The 20,911-nt window shown below is 37.2% G+C and overlaps 1 protein-coding gene across 1 annotated transcript in view; it reads left to right on the forward strand.

Moving 5' to 3' along the window:
* Nucleotides 1-1,558: 1,558 nt before the first annotated feature.
* The window catches only part of LOC140752312 (atrial natriuretic peptide receptor 1), a 36,569-nt gene continuing 17,216 nt past the window's right edge, over nucleotides 1,559-20,911 (forward strand). The window contains exons 1-8 of the mRNA XM_073086562.1: nucleotides 1,559-2,276; nucleotides 5,648-5,813; nucleotides 11,632-11,715; nucleotides 12,589-12,751; nucleotides 13,214-13,333; nucleotides 14,344-14,453; nucleotides 18,560-18,748; nucleotides 19,669-19,804. Of these exons, the coding sequence (XP_072942663.1) occupies nucleotides 2,053-2,276; nucleotides 5,648-5,813; nucleotides 11,632-11,715; nucleotides 12,589-12,751; nucleotides 13,214-13,333; nucleotides 14,344-14,453; nucleotides 18,560-18,748; nucleotides 19,669-19,804 (1,192 nt within the window). The 5' untranslated portion in view covers nucleotides 1,559-2,052. The remainder of the gene's footprint in view (nucleotides 2,277-5,647; nucleotides 5,814-11,631; nucleotides 11,716-12,588; nucleotides 12,752-13,213; nucleotides 13,334-14,343; nucleotides 14,454-18,559; nucleotides 18,749-19,668; nucleotides 19,805-20,911) is intronic.

A 20,911-nucleotide genomic window follows, 5' to 3' on the forward strand; every position in this document is an offset into this window, starting at 1 on the left:
ATAATGTCGTTATGCGCCATAAACCGAACACTTGTATCATAGAGCACGAGTTTTAATACGATGGCACATAACACTTGTTCGTTGTGACTATTTTATGTTAGTACTCGTATGGCACGGCTATTCGCATTGTATTCAGTATTGTGTTGTTACCCGAATGCTACCAGAGGGTAAAGTTTTTTGAGTGTGCGTGATGTACGTTTCTTTGACACAAAATTAGTTAAGCCTAAGTCAGAGTTGTGTGTTTGGCATTCGAATTGCAAAGATTTGAAATGTATGACTAACTAATTATCAGATTTAAGTATTCCCCATTATTTTGTCAAAAGTACGTTAACCAGAGACCACCTTGGTGGATTTTGATCTTAAATAGTCTCCATTTTTCCTTTGCAATGGAATTGAATCCCCCTGTCGTAGTTGACGTAGGCGCTATGTAGAGTCAATCTCACTATATACAAGGCGATTTACTTAAATAAAGTTTAATAAATTCTGACAGAAATTTTCATTATGCGTACTTATAAAGTTATAACTTACTTAAGCCTTAAAATGTAGAAACACTATGTTTTGTAGAGAGTACACCCGTTACATATATTGTAAGCGTAAAACGATCATTTACTTTCTCAGGAGTGGAAACGTAAAACCATCATAGTTCAGGAAAGTTTTATTTCCTTCTTAAACAGTAAAATATTCCGTCATGTACTGTTGAACAAACTAAAACCTTTATTAATTATTCGCTTATCCATTGTATAAAACCAACTGAAATTGTCATATTTTGCTTAAAAAGTTAAATTTCCTGCAAAAAAGTAAAAGTATGATTAAAATAATATTGTGTTAAGAGATGGTAGTACCCCTAGCTTTAGGTAGATCTCCTTTAATGCAAGTTGCAGATGACTACGTAGGTATGGAAGTAATCACTTTCCATCAGGTGGACTGAATGCTCCTTTGCTGCTTCAATATTACTTATCCAAAAATGTATTGTTTTGAGAGTGCGACGTGGTGAACCGCATATTATGGTCACTCGTTCAGTCGTAAACTGAAGGGATTTCAGACATTTTATGTGCCTCTCCGATAATATCTCTGCCATGGATAAAGGCGTTTATAGATGTCGTTAAATGTATGTAATATACAAGATACAAGCGTTGATGTCAATAATCTTTACATTAGTTAACTGTCAAGCAAGTATCGGGGTATTAGGTACCCATAACAGCAATGAACTGAACAATTCCTCAGTAAATCGGCATACCCAATTTCCTAAATACCAAACGTCTATTTGGTCGTCACAGGTATTATGTGTATTAAATTATATTTTTAATGGTGGGTATACCTACTAGTCTACCTCATAATGCGTATACACAAATAGTTATAAAAACATTTAATATCGAATTTGACTTCAATTTTTGTAGAAACAAAATATTTATCCTAACAAAGTACTTAACAAAGTATTTAACAGTACATTATTTATTTACTTTTATTATAATTATGTAACAGAAAGCATTTTTTTTGCTAAATGATATACCTACATCAAGCTATAATTATGCCTTTTAATTGTAGAAAGCAATTTTCCCATTCTCGGATAACCCTTGAAGCCATAATTTCACGACCATCTTGAAACTCAATCGTCCTGTGTAAACAGACACTTGTAAAATGTATACAAGTTTAAATGGTTTCGAGTCCGAGCGCATTAATTTCATGATATCTCATCAAGGCGTAATGGCGGAGAATGGCGCGGGAAGCAACCTGTTGCGCGCCACCCCACCCCCAGGGAGTCATCATGTGCCTCCTGCTAGTCAGCCTCCGGCCAGTCTCCGTGAAGCAGGCTGGGAGACGCTCGTTTGATCGCATGATACTCTACAACTTTACGACTTTCGCGTTAAGAATAGTTTCTATTTGAATCGAATTTTATAATACATTTGAAGTAATTCTTGTTTCTAAAATTGTTGTTATACTCGTGAATAAACTTTGAAATTTATTCTTTTGTAATAATAATTGAAAGCGAGTGATACGACCTCTCAGCGAGTTGCGATAAAATTACAAAGTTTCCTCGTTATTGGAGAAGAAATGTTTTTAATAAAACTTGCTCGGTGTTTTCTTCTCATCCCATTATTGTCAAGTTTAGTGTTCTCAACTAAAACAATTTATAAAGTTGGTGTGTTAATGGCTTCTCGGCTGGATTCTCCCTTCGATTTGGAGCGCTGTGGGCCGGCAGTGGACCTCGCTTTGGAGAAAGTTAACAATAAATTTCTGGCGCATCATAACATTGAATTGGAAAAGGTGCAAGGCAGGTCAGTTTTAAAAATGCATTATTTACCTTACACGCTTTGAGGCCCTCAGGTTACACTTTCCGGTAAAAAGGAAAACTAGTCAGTGTTTCAGCGTTTATGCATTTTGTTAACTTCATTTAAATGCAAGTACATAACGGTGAAACTTTCTTAGAGTGAACATGGAATATGTATTTATTTATAAACTATAACATATGAATAAATACATCACATTTAATCAAATATTGGGCATTTAAAGCTTTTACAGCATTGATAAGAAACTTTTACATTAATACTCTGTTAATTTCTTTAACTTAAAATTTAAACTTTCAAACTATCGTTTCTTTTTTTGCAAACTATCGTTTGCATGATTCAATGTGCGGAAATTGGTTTTTAATATTATAAGTATAATAATCACAATTATAATTCACCACAAAATTAATAATGACCAGAAAAAAATAATTCGCTACGACAACTCCAAAATTAGTTGAAATGGCACAAAATAGACGAATTGTATGTCCGGTAATGGTCCTCTAAAGGTGATGAATGGGCTATTAAGAATTCGCGTAGCTGTGCAGATGAGAACCTTCAGGGTCATGAATAAAACTTTCATTTGAATATAACCCATAATTATTACCGAACTGAACTACAAAAAGTTCGTACTAAATGGTTTAGGAAAATAATGTTATGAAGGCAAAATAGTTCAAAGAGCATAATTGTGTATTTTTACGAAACTTAATTAATAAAAATTAAGGACGATTCCGTGAGTGCAAGAGAGTATGTTTTACGAAATTGAATAAGTATGAAATAATAAAGCTACTTTCGGGCATTGATAAAAAATATTTTTGTTTTTATAGCTGTGTTAAGCTATAACCCTAAATAAATCCGAATATATATATTATAAGTAAATCGTTACTAATATTACGAGTATAAATCCGAAATTAACTCTGTCTGTCTGTCTGGTTGTCTCTTTTTCACGCCCAAACCACTGAACCGATTTTAATGAAATTTTGTACAAACATAGTCTGAGACCCGATAAAGGACATAGGATAGTTTTTATCCCGGAAATCCCACGGGAACTAGGGATGGAAATCTAAGATCGATTAATCGGAGAATCGATCTTTTGGACCCAAAACATCGATTATTTTAATCGATATTAGTAAGGATTGAATCGTAAACTACGCATTTGATCAAGTGATGATTTTTAGAAAAGTTGAAGGTACGAATTTTCAGTTTTATGTATGTTAGTATGTTATATTATTTTCTTTTAAACGCGGGCGAAGCCGCGGGCAAAAACTAGTATAGGTATATATTATAGCTGTATTAAGGAGATTGGGAAGAGAAGCGCCAATGAAGATTTCTCGAATAAATATTAACTGAAAGTTGTCGGCGAACAACAGTTTTTTTTTGTCACAGCTACGCTCAGAGTACGAACCTCCATTCGCCCTCGCATCTTATATAAACCCAAGTTCAAGTAATTGAATATGATTTGGGATAAACAAAGAAAGTATAAACACCATGTTGTTCTTATAAATTATGTATCAGTAATTGCTATACAACAGTAGTTTCCTTGAACAGTTTCTCAACAAGTTTAGACACCACATCACTCACCGCGGTGTCGGCTAAGCCTTACTTGAACTTTGACCTTCACTATGATCCTTCACGTGTTGCTTTCGTTGTACCTACTTGTATGTTCCTTTTTAACGATCTGCGGAAAACGGCAGGTATTTTTAAATTATTTACAAACATTCACTTTACATTTTGAAGGTGGTAGAACCCTTTCTGGTTCGACTACGGCGGCACCACCGTCATACCTATTTCTGCCCCACAAGAGCAGCGTTAAGCGCTTCTGTGTTCTGGTTTGAAGGATGTGAGGGGTCTGGTTGTAAGGGAGACATACTTTTCCGATGTCTTCCAGCTTAGTGCTCAGGGGTAGCTACGCATTTGTGGCCAACGTCAGGTAGTAAATTCGAATCCTATCTGGGGTTGTTCCCGGGCGGCAGTAGCCACTTACTACCAGGTGGAAAGCATGCTCGTCTGCTACTCTTATATTATAAAAAATATATAATAATATGTACATACAGTGTTATATCTTTGCATAGAGTCCGAAAGAACATATTTTCATTTGTTCTATATTTTGGGTGATTGGCAGTGATGGAGTTGACATTATCCACCAGTAAACTATTCGCGGAAAAGTATGAATAGTCCATGAAATTAGGTTTTTGATAAAAAAGGTTGGCAAGATAAATTGCGTATTGGCCCTAATTTTAGTGACCCAAAAATCTGCCGCACTAGGCTCCAGCCTACTCATTTGTAAATAGTCAAATAATTTGATCAAATCGATTTAATCTAAGAACAAAGTCGCGGTTGGAAGCTAGTACCTACGTTTCTTATACGATAAAGTTTCGTTCAATTTCCTTCAAGAATTTCCAAGTAATTACTTCGAATACCACTCGAATCAAACAAGGGCTTAGATCATGATAGGATTGCTCAACTATAAATAACCTTATTTAAATGGTACGAGATCCAAACCAGTTATTTCTACTTCCATCTGCTTTGATCGAGATTTTAGACTAAAATTAGCTGAAAGTATTTTTTTAGAATGTGTTCCTATTACGAGTACTTACTGGAGTTTCATTTTTATTGGTACGTGTAACGAAAATATATTTTACCCGTAATTAAGAAAAATGTAGGTAAGTACGAATTATTTTATAACTTAAAAGCAGGGCAGACTTTGTTTTGACACTAAAACAGCACCAGTTAGCAGGTCTAACAATATCCTATCCTTCAAGGTGGAACCAACCATATATTTAATTAAAATCGGTTCAGCGATGTTACAGGTAGAGAGCGCGTAAGGACTGACACGTTAGTAACGGCACCATAACGGCACAAACAGATAATTTGGTTTTTTTTACTATAGACGTTATTATTATTATTATTTTCCTTTGCTATTTTATTTTTCAATCATCTCTCCCATTCTATTTTAGTCTCCTTCTCTTACTGGTGCTTAGTGTATGCTATATTTTATTTATTCCAACATGTTTATGCTATCTTAGTCCTATAATTATATTTATTATTATTATTTGAACCCTACCTATTTTTCTATTCATCCTTACTATAACTTCTTACCTAAAGGTTGTCTGGAAGAGATCGCTGGTTAGCGATAAGACCGCCTTTTGTATTGTCTTTAAAATTAGTTGTTTATTTTTATATGTATCTTCTTTTATTGGGTACAATAAAGTGTATTGATTTGATTTGATTTGACGTTAACCCATTACTGACCGAGCTTTCTCAAAGTTTGAGGGTTTCGGCCATCCACCGCGCTGGCAAAGTGAAAATTGGTAAACAATATGTTCCATTATCAATTTCAACAATCCCTGTTCATTGTCCAACAGTTACCCGTCATGCTCTGGTGCCGTGGCCCCAGGGCTGGCAGCCGACATGCACTTTAAGGACGACGTGATTGCTTTCGTGGGTCCCGCGTGCGCCTTCGCCCTGGAACCCGTTGCCCGCCTCGCAGCCTACTGGAACACGCCCATCATCACTGGAATGGGGGATCAAGTGAGTCTGTACTTTACACTTTTAACTACTCTAATACTTCTTTTGTTTTGCTATTTCTACTTTTAGTCTTATATAATGTTTTTTCTTTATAAGAGGGAATCACAAGTTTATATTTTCAGTTAATATTTATATTGTTTCTCTGTGCTGTGCGGTTGATTACTGCTTAATAGGATTACGAATGGATACGATCACTAATACTAAAATCTTGCCCACAAATGTACCTGCGTAGTTTCGCTTGTGACCTTGTATATCACATAGACATAAAAGAGTAAAGTCAAAACTCGTTTGTTCGTAGTCGTAGATCGACTACGAACATTCGAGTTTTGACTTGTGATTCTTGTGAATAATGAAGAACATAAGCCTGTGTAACGTGTCACAGGGGGTCTTTTCTGAGAATAAAGTGAGTCTCGACTGTGGGCTTTTGTGTAATGGAATTTTATACTAAAAGTTTGAATACACACCTGACTTCTCAAAAAAAAAGTTTTTGAATTCATTACATATTCAATACATATCTATAGTATTTTTGCGATGAAAAAGCAAACCAGCGTGCTTTCTACATGTTGTGGTTACATACTGATGTGTAATGCTACGACTGTATTGACTGTATTATTGCAACTTTTGTTATTAACAAATATTATATTTAGCATGTCTTTATTACTGTAAGTATACTGGACTGGTAATGGACTGGTAATGTATTCCTGGACTAGGCGCTCTTCAAGAGCCTCAATTTCAAGTCAGCGGTGAAGAGTTTTTCCCTATATTTTAATTAATTTCTATTTTTACTCAACTACTTTAGTATATTTATGTTTATAAAATAATCGAGACGAAAAGGAGTCAAACGTTGGTAAAAATAAATATACTTACAATAATGTTCTGTTACAAATTACAATAAGCTTAATTAAATAATTAGCAATATTAGGTAAGTATAATCTATGTAATAATTCATTTTTACCGACGTTTGTAATAATAACAATGAAATGAAATAGGTCTATTCCTTTGGTTTTGCCTTTCAAGATTTGTTAAGTAAATATTAAACCAAAGTAATAATCTTCCCGATAAGTGTACGTAATTTCGCATACCTATGATCGTGCATATCACGCTAAATACAAGTAAAAGCAAAATTCTGATATATCCGATACTACTGGTATACAAATATATAGCTGTATAGCATAGATTAGTAAATATTACTCACTCCTAACAAGAAACATGTTTTGAAAATTGAAATAGTTGCGTAAAAAAGTTTTGCTACGTCTCCGTGCTAAAATGTCCCTAAAATATTTGAAACATTTATTTATTTATTGTAAATAAATAAGTATTTCAAATACCACAGTATAATGTAAGTGTAGTGTAAATTACCGCAATATTAGTTATTTATTCGTATTTTTTTCTAAAAATGTTTTTTATTTGTCAAGAATTAAAAAAAATACTGGCAAATCAACCTTTTGTGGTTTCATTTTCAAGACGGCGAAGTATCCTTACTTAATTTACGTATCAAAACTGTATAGATACCTTTTAATCTGTGGCATGCGGGTTTCAATTAGACAAAAACGTCCTCGATCGGTTTGTCTCCAAGGAGATCTCAGGCTTAAGGGATCCTTAACTTTTCACTTATTACTTAACCACGTTTAGTGAAAGGTCAAACAATTACCTACCCTGTACCCTATTAATCAGGCGACTATTGTTAAATGGTCTCCCTTACTTTACTTGAAATATTTTTTGCAATGAACAACGATAAGATTTCTTTAAACAAGGGTTAATCAAATTTCTTTAAAAAACGCCCCCGCAGAACATTATTTTTACCCACGTGATGATAGGTCTAGAATCTAGACTCTAGATGATGGTAGGACTGCCGCGCATGGATATAATAATCGTCAATAGGATTAGAGCCTTACCTGTGGCCTGCCAGGTGAGAACTAAATTGGAACGCCTTATATAAGTGCGTTTCCCTTCTCATACTAGAGCCGAGCAGTGTTTAAAATTGTTGTTATAAAGCAGAAAAAAGTGATGCCTACGCAATTAAACCAAAAGCCATCCAACTAGCACCAATCTACAGATTTTATTCATAACAAATTAAACGATTTTGTTATTTTTTTACGCTATCGTTGGGAGTTATTAAGGGTTATTTCATTTATCCCCAACACTTTACTACAGATTAAAACCATTATAGACTGAAAATTCCATTAAAATTACCATATTATTTTTCGTTTTATTAAATAAATATATCCTTTTTTAATCCCGCCTATATTTAAAAAACTTTTAATCCCGCGTAATAGCTGGATAAGGGTTATTTCGTAACGCCTCACACTTTTTACTCCAGATTAAATCCCAGCTGAATTATAGGACAATCGGCAATTTTCCTCCAGGCGCCTCCGTCTTTAGGGTTCCGCATCCAAAGCGTAATTAGAGAATTATTAAATAAGAAACTCGACTGCTTATAAATACAGTCTATGCCATTTTTACAATTAAGACAAAATCAATGACAATGTTTTAATGTCATACTTTGTTAAAATTCGTCAAGCCGTTTAGTCTGCAGGGCGTGATACAGAATGAAACATGCGCTCGTAAAACATTACCGTCCGTATCTGGGTAAAAAAGTGGCCCTATTACTAAGCCTCCACTGTGTATGTATCCGTCCTTTCATCTATTCGTCTATTCGCCTGTCCGTCTGTAGCTACTCGTATATTTACCTATTGTAAAAATGTTAAAAATAAAAATAAAAATTGAGGCAGACCAAATTCAGTGGATATTTATCGGCTTTTTCGATCTTTGAAATATGTAGTAGTGTAAAATTTTTATGCCGGTATGGAACCCATTTGCGAATTTGACTCGCACTTAGCCGATTTTATTCTGTAAACGCTGGGATAAAATTGGACGGAGAATAGAATACAATTTGGCATACACGCAACATTTCTAACTGAATTGTCACGTGCCAGGAGCGTTTAAGGCAGTCATTACCTCGGTCGATTTGCTGACCGGTGGTCTCTGGTCAAGGGTATAAACAAATCAGAGTGAAAGTCCCCGAGGACGAGGAATGTTGCCCGGCGAACTTGGCATTGAGCGTCGTAATCCGATTGAATTGAAACGTGTAATGAGGCACGACGCTCGAGAACAGAGAGATGGGTTTGCGTTCAACTCCAGTTTATTTATTTACGTAATTCATTTTTGTAATTATTGACATTTGGATTATTCTTTTGTGATAGATATTGGATTTATTTATTTATTTTTTACGTCGAAATTCTAACTAAAAATTACTTTTTTATTTTCATTAGAGATATAGGTAGTAGCCTATATTTATATTTGAAAGTCAATAGAATAAAATACATTGTATTGTATCTTAAAAAAATGTATCTGGATGTATTAAGTGTAATATAATATATAAACATAATTTAACTTAACAAATTAGTGTTAATTGTATTACTTTTATTTTATTTTAGATGGTGTTAAATTACTTAACAAATCAAAATCTATGAAATAGTAGAGAGTGTTTCCAACATTCTATTTACTTTAGTAGGTATTTGGAACTTACTATTATGACAGCTTATACTAGATTATCTTAGATGAATTGCGTTAGCATTAGCACTGAGGCTTGAGCTTTTGAGTAGGGCGCCTAAGCATTAAATCTAGGGCTTTAGCTCCGCAAAATAGGTAAATAATACTGAAAATAAGATTTTTTTGCGATTGATTAAAACAATTGATATAATTATAGTTTAAAAACTAAAAACCACGCTAAAATCGCACAAAGTAAATTGTTAATCCTGATTCCTGATGATCCTGATTCCTGTGTTGTTAATCCTGATTCCTGTGAATGGGATAAATGTATCTAAATCGTGTATTGTTTTCACTTCTAGATAATTGTTGAAAATTTTAAATTAATCAGACCGTTCAAAGTGGCTAAAAATCGAGTTCAAAGATTCCGTTACATACAGGTCAAGCCAATAAAAGCGTGGTAAAAATTTGCATCATTCTCTGCAATTTATCGCTAAATCCTCGCTTCGCATTATATTTTATAAGTATAAATATAATAAGTAATTGTATTCCAAATACAATTACATTGTAAGTGATGTGTCGTTAAAAAGGTATATCTCACCTTTCCCTTTATACACGTCACATTTTAGACCCCACCCTCTCTGAAACGTTTGACATAACTTATGGATCATCCCTAATCTAATATTTACCTGAGCCGGCTTTTATGTATCAGATTTCATAGCATTTCACCTCATCACGTTTACGTTGTCTTAGATATATGAATATCGTTTTTTGTTTCACTTTTTGCTACACAAAAATGGTTCACTTTAAAACCCTACTGTTTTGTGAACATTCACGCCTTTTCATCAACCCGTCTTCAACCCTTATGTCAAACCTACGTCGCGTTGGATGTACTACGCCACTTGGATACATTTTAGACCTTTTTCACACAATATGTCTAACTGTTTAAGTAACCTTTTTATTCTTAATCTATTCTATGATTTAGGGTCTCTAGCATTTATTCATGTTCAAAAAGAATACGAAATAAGCACTTTCGTGGTAGTATCTGGTAAAAACTTGATTTTATTGTCGAATTTGGTAAAAGGGGTTACTTCTTACAAGCAAAAAGTTGATTTTCCAAATTAATTGTCTCTAATAAATAAAAAAAAAAAAACGCTTTCTACACTCACAGCCCCACACTAGGATTCCCTGTATCGTGGATGCTATGGACACACACAGAGACAAATACACAAACACCCAGACCCAGAAACAGAAATCTAAATTCATCATATAGAAATCTGTCTGGCCGGGGATCGAACCCGGGACCCTCTGCGCGTTAGACCGGCATGTCACCATGCCGCTCCGCCACGCGGGTAAGATTAAGTATTTATAAATTTGTAACTAACATTTTGTACCTTCCATAGGTTTAACAAGAACAATTTAATAGGCATGAGTATATTTATTAAATGCATTTCATGTTTCACTACGTAGTCCTTTTCATGTTACATTGGGCATGGAGTAGGTTTTCAAAATTCAATCACCCTTAAGTTACGTATCCTGTAGGTCACGTCGTGGCGCGTGAGTGTTCCTTACGTTGTCAGCTCACGTCTAATCTCACGTTTACGAGTAGCTGCCTTGCCTTTGTGCCGAACTGCTCTATAAGCTCTTCGTATCTGTGACACCTTCGCACCGTCTATATTTATCCCTCTTTATATTGGGTTAACTTTAAGTAAATCCTAAAATCTCTTGTCTCCGTGTATCTAAATTTCTTTTTTGCTGATTTGCTGATAGGGGAAAAACACGCTGAAACCTCTCGTGTTGTATGCAGTACTGCGTGCGATGCATGATTTTGAGATATGCACTCTTTTGATTGCAACTGTACAATAATGAATATTGAAAATAATCATCTTTAATGAAGTTGGAAGATAAAATAATATTCATTATATCGGATATATTCATGGTCACGGAATTGAAAGGTCGGAAACAGCGCTGGGAATTCATATTACTTGCCAATGGATAAAATTTAAATGACTATCGAATATTGGTTTTTTAATTAAATCTAAAATACAGCAGCAAAAAATGGGGTTGATTTTTTTATACAGTGGAAGTAGTAGATGCACAAGCAATTTATCTGACGTTGAATTGTTGCTGCCACTCATGGGTGACTGTTGCTACTGAAGCCCCACTTGAAAGTAATCACAGTTATGTTGATATGTATTCTAGAGGACTAAATTATAACGTCTCATATAACGAATATATTACTTACTTGTTTTATCAAAGAAATCCATCTTAGTTCCTCTTGTCCTACTGTTAATTATTCATGTATGTATAATAATTATTATTGTTGCTATAGCCACCATCTGAAGGCGAATTAGCAGCTCCAGCTAGCGTTGTGAGCCGTATGCATAGATTGAGAAACCTTCGTAAAGGTACTAGGGTGAGTGTCATTCAATACTGTATTCCTCATAAACATTCTGACGTATTATCAATTCGAACATTACAATCATTTACACATCATAAATCATTTACACGGTACTTTTACCGTTATCATCAAAATCTCGGGTAGCAGCATCCAACTATCATCACCGATACATCCAACATTTACAACATCAAAATTGATCTTTATAATCATCTTCACATTACTATCATCATCAATGCTATCACCATCATCATACACAACAACACAACCAACATTGGCAACATATTTGATGACGGCTGAACCGTGGAGTTCTCTACGAAATTCCTTTAACTTCTATTTATAGCTTTTATTATGAAGGAAGTGACAAACAATTCCTCCTTTATGTCGTGGTATATTTATTTTATGATATCATAAGTCAAGACGCCGTGTCGCTATATAGAAACAGATGGTTATTATAGTAAAGAACCAATGATTCTGTGTATTAGACTTTACATCTATTATTTCCGGATTACAAACAATGTATATAGGGATTTATTTACCACAAACTGTTTTAACACGATAATTATATTAAGAAAGAGTTACAATATCGATAAAAATAAAGAAAGAAAGAACTATAGTATAGCAAGTAATGTAATGTCTTAAGACCCTATATAAAAAGTAGAGATAGATTTCCTACGCCATATCAGGAGATTTGTAATGCCGAAGTGAAGGGAGGTCTACTTATACTCTGTGTACCTATTGAAATGCCTGCAAGTAATCCTAGCATTGCTTCAGAAAAAGATTCGTTTGAATTTTAATAGTTAACGGCTCTATATATATCTACGTTTACTTTTCTCGTTTATGATTCACCAAACATTTGGCCCCCTTGTAACAATAAAGGTTGTTTGGCAGCCACAGACGCTGTTCAACGACAAGGGCAAGTACCCCACGCTGACCCGCATGTCCTACTGCCAGTGCCGGCTACCCCGTGTCTTCACGAGTGTGTTCGAGCGCTTCGGATGGGCACACGTCGCGTTACTACTGGACAAGTCTGACTTGTTCTCGCTTACTGTTGGTATGATGCTATTCACTCGTCCTTTTTTTGTTTACGAGACGGAAACCTTCAAAAGGTACCGCGACGCAGGGTTAAAGCGATTTTTACCGCACTAAAACTCGGTGGTGTCCTTGGCGCTGCATAGAAAGCTCCGAGATCTTCAAAGGAACGCAAGTGGAGAAGTATTCACTTGGCATATTGATCAGTTTTAATGATGAAGAAAATAATTTTGAGGAAACCGAAGGAATAGCTTTATTATGGTCTAAGTGTAAAGTTCACGACAGGTAAGGCAGTAGTTTTGATGCAGGGTAAATCTCAGTACATAAGCTTTTTACAAGACTAACATATATACATAGGTAAGGTACAAAAGAATTGTCAATAATCAATCCATTATTTCTTTTAAGTCATGTTATATCTATACAAAATATGTATGTAGGTATAGGTAGGTAATCTGTACATCCGTAAACCTAGTTTTGTTTCCAGGTAAAAGCTTAGAATGGGGTTTAAGAAAGAAAGGCGTGTTAAAAGCTGTCAGAGAGCTCGATGGAAATGAAAGGGAGTCTTGCGAAGCGCTTTTACGGGATGTCAGCATGTACGCGCGAGGTATGTATAATAGAGACATCATTTTTTTAATCAAAAGAGTTCGTACCATTTTTTTGGGTTTTGGTATCTTCCTTATTGTCCTTGTTTTTGTTACTTAGGTGTTAAGTATATTTGTTTATAAAGATATATTTATAATAAAATTGTATCAGGGTCGTATTTTGTATTTTGTTTTGATCACAATTAAGAAAATGAATGGTTTCTGGAAACATTCAGGACTAGAATTAAATACTTAGTGGGAATGTAATACTTCTCTGTCTACTCATCTATCTATAGATCGTGCATATTGGTCGGATAGTAGTGACATGGTTATTTTTTATATACCGGTTTAATATATTATTAGAGGCTATTTAAACGTTTCAAAATGAATCTCTCGTAGTAAAAGTAGTTTTCTCGATCTCTACTTTTCACGCGACATCCATACTTCGAAATTCGCTGGAGGTTGACATACATTATCCGAATTGCGAAGATGTATTTAATATGTATTTCTTGTATGAGGATTAAGTCTTCAAACATCAAACTAAAATCCTGTTTAATATTCAATATCATAACAACAAATTTATTCACTCACCTTGAATGTTCAATTGATTATTTCGGTTTTCATGGAATTCAGGTTTACATTTTGATATATTTAAATGACTATCGTACCAAGGTAACTTAAAATATATTGTGTTATAATCGTTTTACTTATTTCAAAAAAATATTGAACAAAAACGCATTATACCAACTGATTGTTCTTTAATGTTCGTTTTGAGTAGGATATTCATTACGCACCATTGGCGGTAGCACTTATGCTATGTCAGTCCATGTGTCAGCCATCTCCCTTATGACACCCTTCAAGCCAGAAAGCAGAAGCATAACTCTGCTGTTTTAAGAAGGAACGAAGCGTAACGGACTTTTGTTCTACGACGCTCATAGAATATTACGAGGTAGCTTATGATGTTTTGCTAAAGTTGTTTTGCTCTAATTGTATTATTACTTAACATACTAAAGACGTAACCTTTTGTCAACAGTTGTGATTCTTAGTGTACGTGGCTCCTTGGTGAGGGAGTTCTTGCTGGCTGCTCACGCGTTAGGCATGACGAGGGGCGACTGGGCTTTCCTTGACGTGGAAATATTTCAGGTATGTCGTAAATAAACAGCGATAACTTTAAAATTAATATAAAATTCGACCATTCACGCCAGGTGTTCCGGAATTCCAGGCATCTCTGATAAAAGGAAACGTCGTTAAGGAACCTATATGTCTAAAAGTTCTTTAAAAAGTTCTAAAAGATGTGTAATCTCCCAATCAGCACTTGGCCAACGTGATGGATAATGGCCTAATCCTTCTAATTTTGAGACAGGGCTCGTTTCAGTCATACCCAGAAACGAATAGCAGTTACATGCACTAAAGATTTAACATAGTGTACCTATAACAGTTAAGATTCGTCAGATCATTTTTAGGTTATTTTTATATGAGTTTAGAGAACTCGTTCTAAAGTGGCTATTAAACGTTGGGCACCTATTCCAGATACTTATACAAACATAGTTTTAATATCTTCAATAGTTATTGTATGTAAATTTGAGTTCTTGTGTGTTTACTAAAATTGCAGATTCATTCTACATTATTGCTACGAGTGCTACACACAAGCTTCTAACAGTTCATTGCCCTTTAGTATGCAAAAATACAGTAGATATGTAAATGGTCAACCACACTGTTGATATAAAACGAATGGTATGCATACATGCATACATATTAAATCAAATGATATTGTACTGCATGTTTTAATAGCAGTTTTTCATAAAAAAACATCAAACGTAGCACTTATAAAAATATTAGTTTTATCTGATATTTGAAGTGTGGAAAATCGTAAAAAGATTTTCATTAACTTGTTCAACACGAACCGATGGACATACATAAATAAATATTTAGGATGTATATATTTTATTTACGTTATATTTCTTTAAACCCCCTATGAAAGGTGCAGAAAAGCCACGGCCCCCAGTCCCCGGCGGCCCCGCTATTCCGGGCTATGGTAGCGGCCAAGGTAACGGCGGGGCAGGGGGTGCTAAGAATCCCCGGAAGAGAGTCGGCTACCACACACGACGACTTCTGCACCTGGCAACATACAATACCAGGACACTGAGGACCGATGAGAAGATACAGGAGCTGGAAGAAGAGATAGACAAGTTAAACTGGAGTGTTTTAGGATTATCAGAAGTCCGAAGACAGGGGGAGGACACGGTAATCCTTAAATCCGGTAACTTGTTCTATCACCGGGAGGGCGAACACCTGTCTCAAGGAGGTGTCGGGTTCCTCGTCCACAAATCCCTCGTAAACAACTTGTACCTTATACTCAGAATATCTAAACGGTATTCGCTGAAGGTCATACAGGTATATGCGCCGACGTCGACACACCCAGACGATGAGGTTGAGGTTATGTATGAGGACATAAGTAGAGCCATACATACCTCAAAAAACCATTATACCGTTGTTATGGGGGATTTTAACGCAAGACTGGGCGTGCGGAATGGTGACGAACTGAAGGTGGGGCCCTTTGGAGTTGGACAACGAAACCATCGAGGCCACTTGCTTGCCAACTTCTTGGAGAGGGAAGACTTCTTTATGATGAACTCCTTCTACAAGAAGAAGGCACAGCGAAAGTGGACTTGGATAAGTCCCGATGGTACCGTTAAGAACGAGATAGACTTCATTTTGGCAGACAAACGGCACATATTTAATGATGTCTCTGTGATCAACAGGGTGAAAACCGGAAGTGATCACCGGATGGTAAGAGGCACATTAAATATCAACGTTAAGCTCGAACGGTCACGCCTGATGAAGTCTACGCTCCGCCCAACACCTGTCCAGATCCAGGGCTCCGAAGACTTTCAGATTGAGTTACGAAACCGTTTCGCGTGCCTCGATTCTTGCGTTTCCGTGGACGATATTAACACCCAGGTTGTAGCAACTGTCCACGAGGTAGGGTCTAAGTACTTCAAGGCCCCCTCCGGTGGTAAGTCTCGAGTTCTCTCAGAGCATACTCTCGGTCTTATGCGGGAGAGACGAGAACTATGTGTGCAGTCTCCAACCTCAATGTCGAAATACAGGCTGCTTAATAAACAGATCTCCCAAAGTAGGCGACGCGATTGGCGTTCTTATAACGCTAATCGCGTAAAAGACGCTATTGAGCGAAACCGCGGCTCGAAAGTGTTCGCAGGAGATCTGTGCATTGGGCAGAGTCTGTTGACGAGGTTGAAGACCGAGTCGGGCACCATAGTTTCGTCTAAGCCCGAAGTTCTGAGAGAAATCGAGAATTACTACGGACAGCTGTATACTTCCGCACGAGTTCCAGCCCGTAAGATGGTGAACGACAAACGTGCCAAGCTGACCCGACACTACACCGAAGACCTCCCGGAAGTCAGCCTGTACGAGATTAGAGGGGCTCTCAAACAGCTTAAAAACAACAAGGCACCGGGAGATGACGGAATCACAACAGAGCTGCTAAAAGCTGGCGGGAAACCCGTACTAGTGGCGCTCCAAAAGTTGTTTGATTCCGTGATCAATAGCGGAACTACCCCGGAAGCGTGGAGCAGAAGCGTAGTGGTACTGTTCCTCAAAAAGGGCGATAAAACCCTACTGAAGAACTACAGGCCCATTGCGCTTCTGAGCCATGTTTATAAGCTCTTTTCGAGGGTCCTCACTAACCGTATTGCACGCAGGCTTGACGACTTTCAGCCTCCCGAACAAGCCGGATTCCGAAAAGGCTACAGCACCATGGACCACATACACACGCTCCGGCAGATTATACAGAAGACCGAGGAGTATAATCTGCCGCTATGTGTTGCCTATGTGGACTATGAGAAAGCCTTCGATTCTATCGAGACCTGGGCGGTGCTGGAGTCCCTTCAGCGATGCCAGATCGACTATAGGTACATCGAGGTGTTGAAGTGTGTATACAAAGCCGCCACCATGTCAGTCCGAGTACACGACCAGAGGACGAACCCTATCCAATTGCAGCGGGGAGTCAGACAAGGCGACGTCGTATCGCCGAAGCTGTTCACCGCTGCGTTGGAAGATGTGTTCAAGCTGATGGAGTGGAAAGGTCTTGGCGTTAACATCAATGGTGAACACCTCACACACCTTCGATTTGCCGATGATATAGTCATCTTGGCAGACTCGCTGAGGGACCTCAGTAAAATGCTAGGAGACCTCAACAGTGCCTCACAACGTGTGGGTCTTAAGATGAACATGGACAAGACGAAAATCATGTCCAATGTCCATGTCACACCCGTACCGGTAGTTGTTGATGGCACTCCTCTCGAAGTTGTCGACGAGTACAATTACCTGGGACAAACGATCCGGATGGGTAAGTCCAACTTTGAGAGGGAGGTCACTCGAAGAATCCAACTCGGCTGGGCTGCGTTCGGGAAATTACGGAGCATCTTCTCGTCCAAAATTCCTCAGTGCCTGAAGTCGAAACTATTCGAGCAATGTGTGTTGCCAGTGATGACCTACGGCGCCGAAACGTGGTCCTTTACCGTAGGCCTCGTTCGAAAGCTCAGAGTCGCTCAGCGTGCTATGGAGAGAGCTATGCTTGGTATTTCGCTACGAGACATGATTCGTAATGATGAAATCCGTAGACGAACTAAGCTTCTCGACATAGCTCTCAAAATTAGCAGGCTGAAGTGGCAATGGGCCGGCCACATCGCTCGGAGGACCGATAACCGATGGGGAAGAAAGGTCCTCGAGTGGCGACCACGCGGAGGCAAAAGGAGTTTAGGCCGCCCCCCGACCAGGTGGACCGACGACCTGAAGAAGACGGCGGGAAACCGCTGGATTCAAAGGGCACGGGACCGGTTGGAGTGGCGCCAATTAGGGGAGGCCTATGTCCAGCAGTGGACCTCAAAAGGCTGATGGATGGATGGATGGATGGATATTTCTTTATGGATATAAAAAAATAATATAGTATGTATTGTAACGTAACTTTTTCCCCTTTATAGTTTCTTTTAGGGATACATTCCCAAAAATCCTGGATTACAGCTGATCTACGTTGCAATAAGTTAATATTTTAAATAATTTTAAATGTATTATTATTAATTATCATTATTTTTTATATGTTGACAGTCCGTGCTTAAGTATCAATAATTTTATTCAGTAAGTAAAACGTAGATAACTCGAAAGACAGAATAAATAAATACTTTGAAGCAGTATAAAGGTCCTTTGTTAATTATATACGTTTGTTCAAGGGTGGTTATTGGGGAGAGACCGGCTGGGCAGCTGGGGACGATAGAGACATAGCTGCCAGAGCCGCGTACGAGGCTCTTCTCCGTGTATCCTTGAAGCTTCCGACAGGGGATCGGTTTGATGAGTTCGCGGATACAGTTCGAGCTGGGGCGAAGCAACACTATAATTATACTTTCTCGGATGGAGAAGAGGTAAGTGTAAGAATGGTGGAAGGTGGTAGAACCCTTTGTGATTCGACTCCGGCGGCACCACCGCCACACCTATTTCCACTTCATAAGAGCAGTGTTAAGGTCTGTTGTTTTGGTTTGAAGGGTGTGGTAAGGGAGACATACTTATCCGAGGCATTCCAGCTTAGTCCTCAGGGTAGTGGCGTATCTGTGGCCGACCTAAGATAGGAATATAAAATCCTATCTGTGGTTCATTACGGATGTCCATGGACGCCAGTAGCCACTTACCATCAGGTGGGCTGCATGCTCGTCTGTTACTCCTATATTATAAAAAAATGAAGGTAGGAAGTAGAGCTGCTGTAGCTTGATACGAAGCTTTACTTCATGTATTCTCGAAACTTCCAACTGATCTCTGAGTTAAACGAGTTCAAGGATACTTTCTCGGATGGTGAAGAGGTGTGTTCCGAAATGACAGAAACATTACCAAAGCTGTTAATGAAGCCCTTGTGAAGTGTTTATTTATGTATCCTTCAGGCTTTTGATTGAGGATTGCTTTGAAAAGGGGTATCTTTGCTTTTTATTAGCTAGAAGATTACGGCTTATCAAAAAGTTACCCCTACGCATTTGTAATACTGTATATTTATTTTTATTTAGTGCAAAGTGAATTCAAATTTTACACTGTCTTGAATAAGGTGGATCATACGAGTAAGCTGGTCCTAGTAATTTCCCATTATTCGTTGGGAACAAAATATTAAATAAATAATTAACTCCTAATAGCACAGGAATTCTAGCTATTCGTTAGGGTCGGTAACAGCTTTCTTAGTATTGCTAGTGACAAGCTGGAACAAATAGACGAAGACGAGCCACGGAGACATATTATTTTGACCATGTACTGTAAAATCATGATGCATTATTTCTTTTTAAAGATTTTTCTCTTTTGTCAGGTAAACTTCTTCATTGGTGCGTTCTACGACGGTGTGTATCTACTGGGCATGGCGTTGAATGAGACGCTGACCGAGGGCGGCGATATTCGCGATGGTCGGAACATAACACGGCGAATGTGGGGGCGAGATTTTCATGGTGAGTTTAGTAACTTAGTCTAGTACCATTGGTATACGTTCTAAACTAACATAAGACAAAGTGATAGAGAGATCGTCATTTCGGTATGTTAAGCTTTATAAATTTAAGGATAGGTTTTGTGAATCCGGTTAACATTTATCTATGTTATGTAATGTTTACTATTTTGGGATACATTCCCTCCTATTACCTACATAATGATCAGAACCTTAATATATTTTATTAAAGAAGTGTTTTCGGGGCGAATTCAGGTCCAGTGGGATAATTTATTTATTATTATTATTTAGTTATTTATTATTTAGGGTTGAAAAGGGTTTATCCCTAACGTGTAATTCGTGTTTGTTATAGTGATTCCCTAGTTGGTATTATATAAATGTTTTCACTCATTATCTAATCTAAAATATCTTTAAAATATATTTTATCATAAACATTTACAGAAAAAGAAAAACATTTACAGAATTAACAGTGCGAGGTTTGAATCCTAGTCAAGTAGGTAGGTAGGGTAGCAATACTTATGATTTTTTAATTTTTGTACCAATGTCTTACAAATTAATTACCAATTGTTCTGACGGCGAAGAAAAAATTGTGGGGAAACCCAAGAAGTCTTAGAAAAACAATTTTATTCTATGGCTTAAAGCTTGATCGAAGGCTTAAAGGCATAAAGTTTACTTGGCTCAAACAAATGGCAATAAACTTTTTCTTATGGCTTAACCTTTCTCAGTCTGAGAAGTTCCGAGCCAGCAGTGTGATAGTAATCAGTTGAAGTGGAAATTAAAATCAGTAGCTTGTCAGGCATAATATTTACCTAACGGGGGCAAAACAATGCAAACTACAATCTTACGGAGTTAAAAGTTCATCTACCCTACGGCCTTAATAGGATCAAAAAGTTTTGTGTATTCAATTTGGTACCGGTTGTACCGCCTAAATATACGAAGGACGACCCCGATTTGGAAGCTAAGCTCTTTGTTACTTGTGGTATTGTAGATAGGTATTTGCTTTATCTCTTTGTCTTCGGAAAGGTTTGTTACATAAAGATAAAAGTACAAGATTTTTAATACCTTAAGACTTCTGAACTTCATCCTCTTAGCCGGTACGTAAGGATTAAAAAGT

The sequence above is a fragment of the Epargyreus clarus genome, unplaced genomic scaffold (assembly GCF_041222505.1).
Source record: "Epargyreus clarus isolate Ecla_fem2 unplaced genomic scaffold, WU_Ecla_fem_2.2 ptg000024l, whole genome shotgun sequence".
NCBI classification, from domain to species: domain Eukaryota; kingdom Metazoa; phylum Arthropoda; class Insecta; order Lepidoptera; family Hesperiidae; genus Epargyreus; species Epargyreus clarus.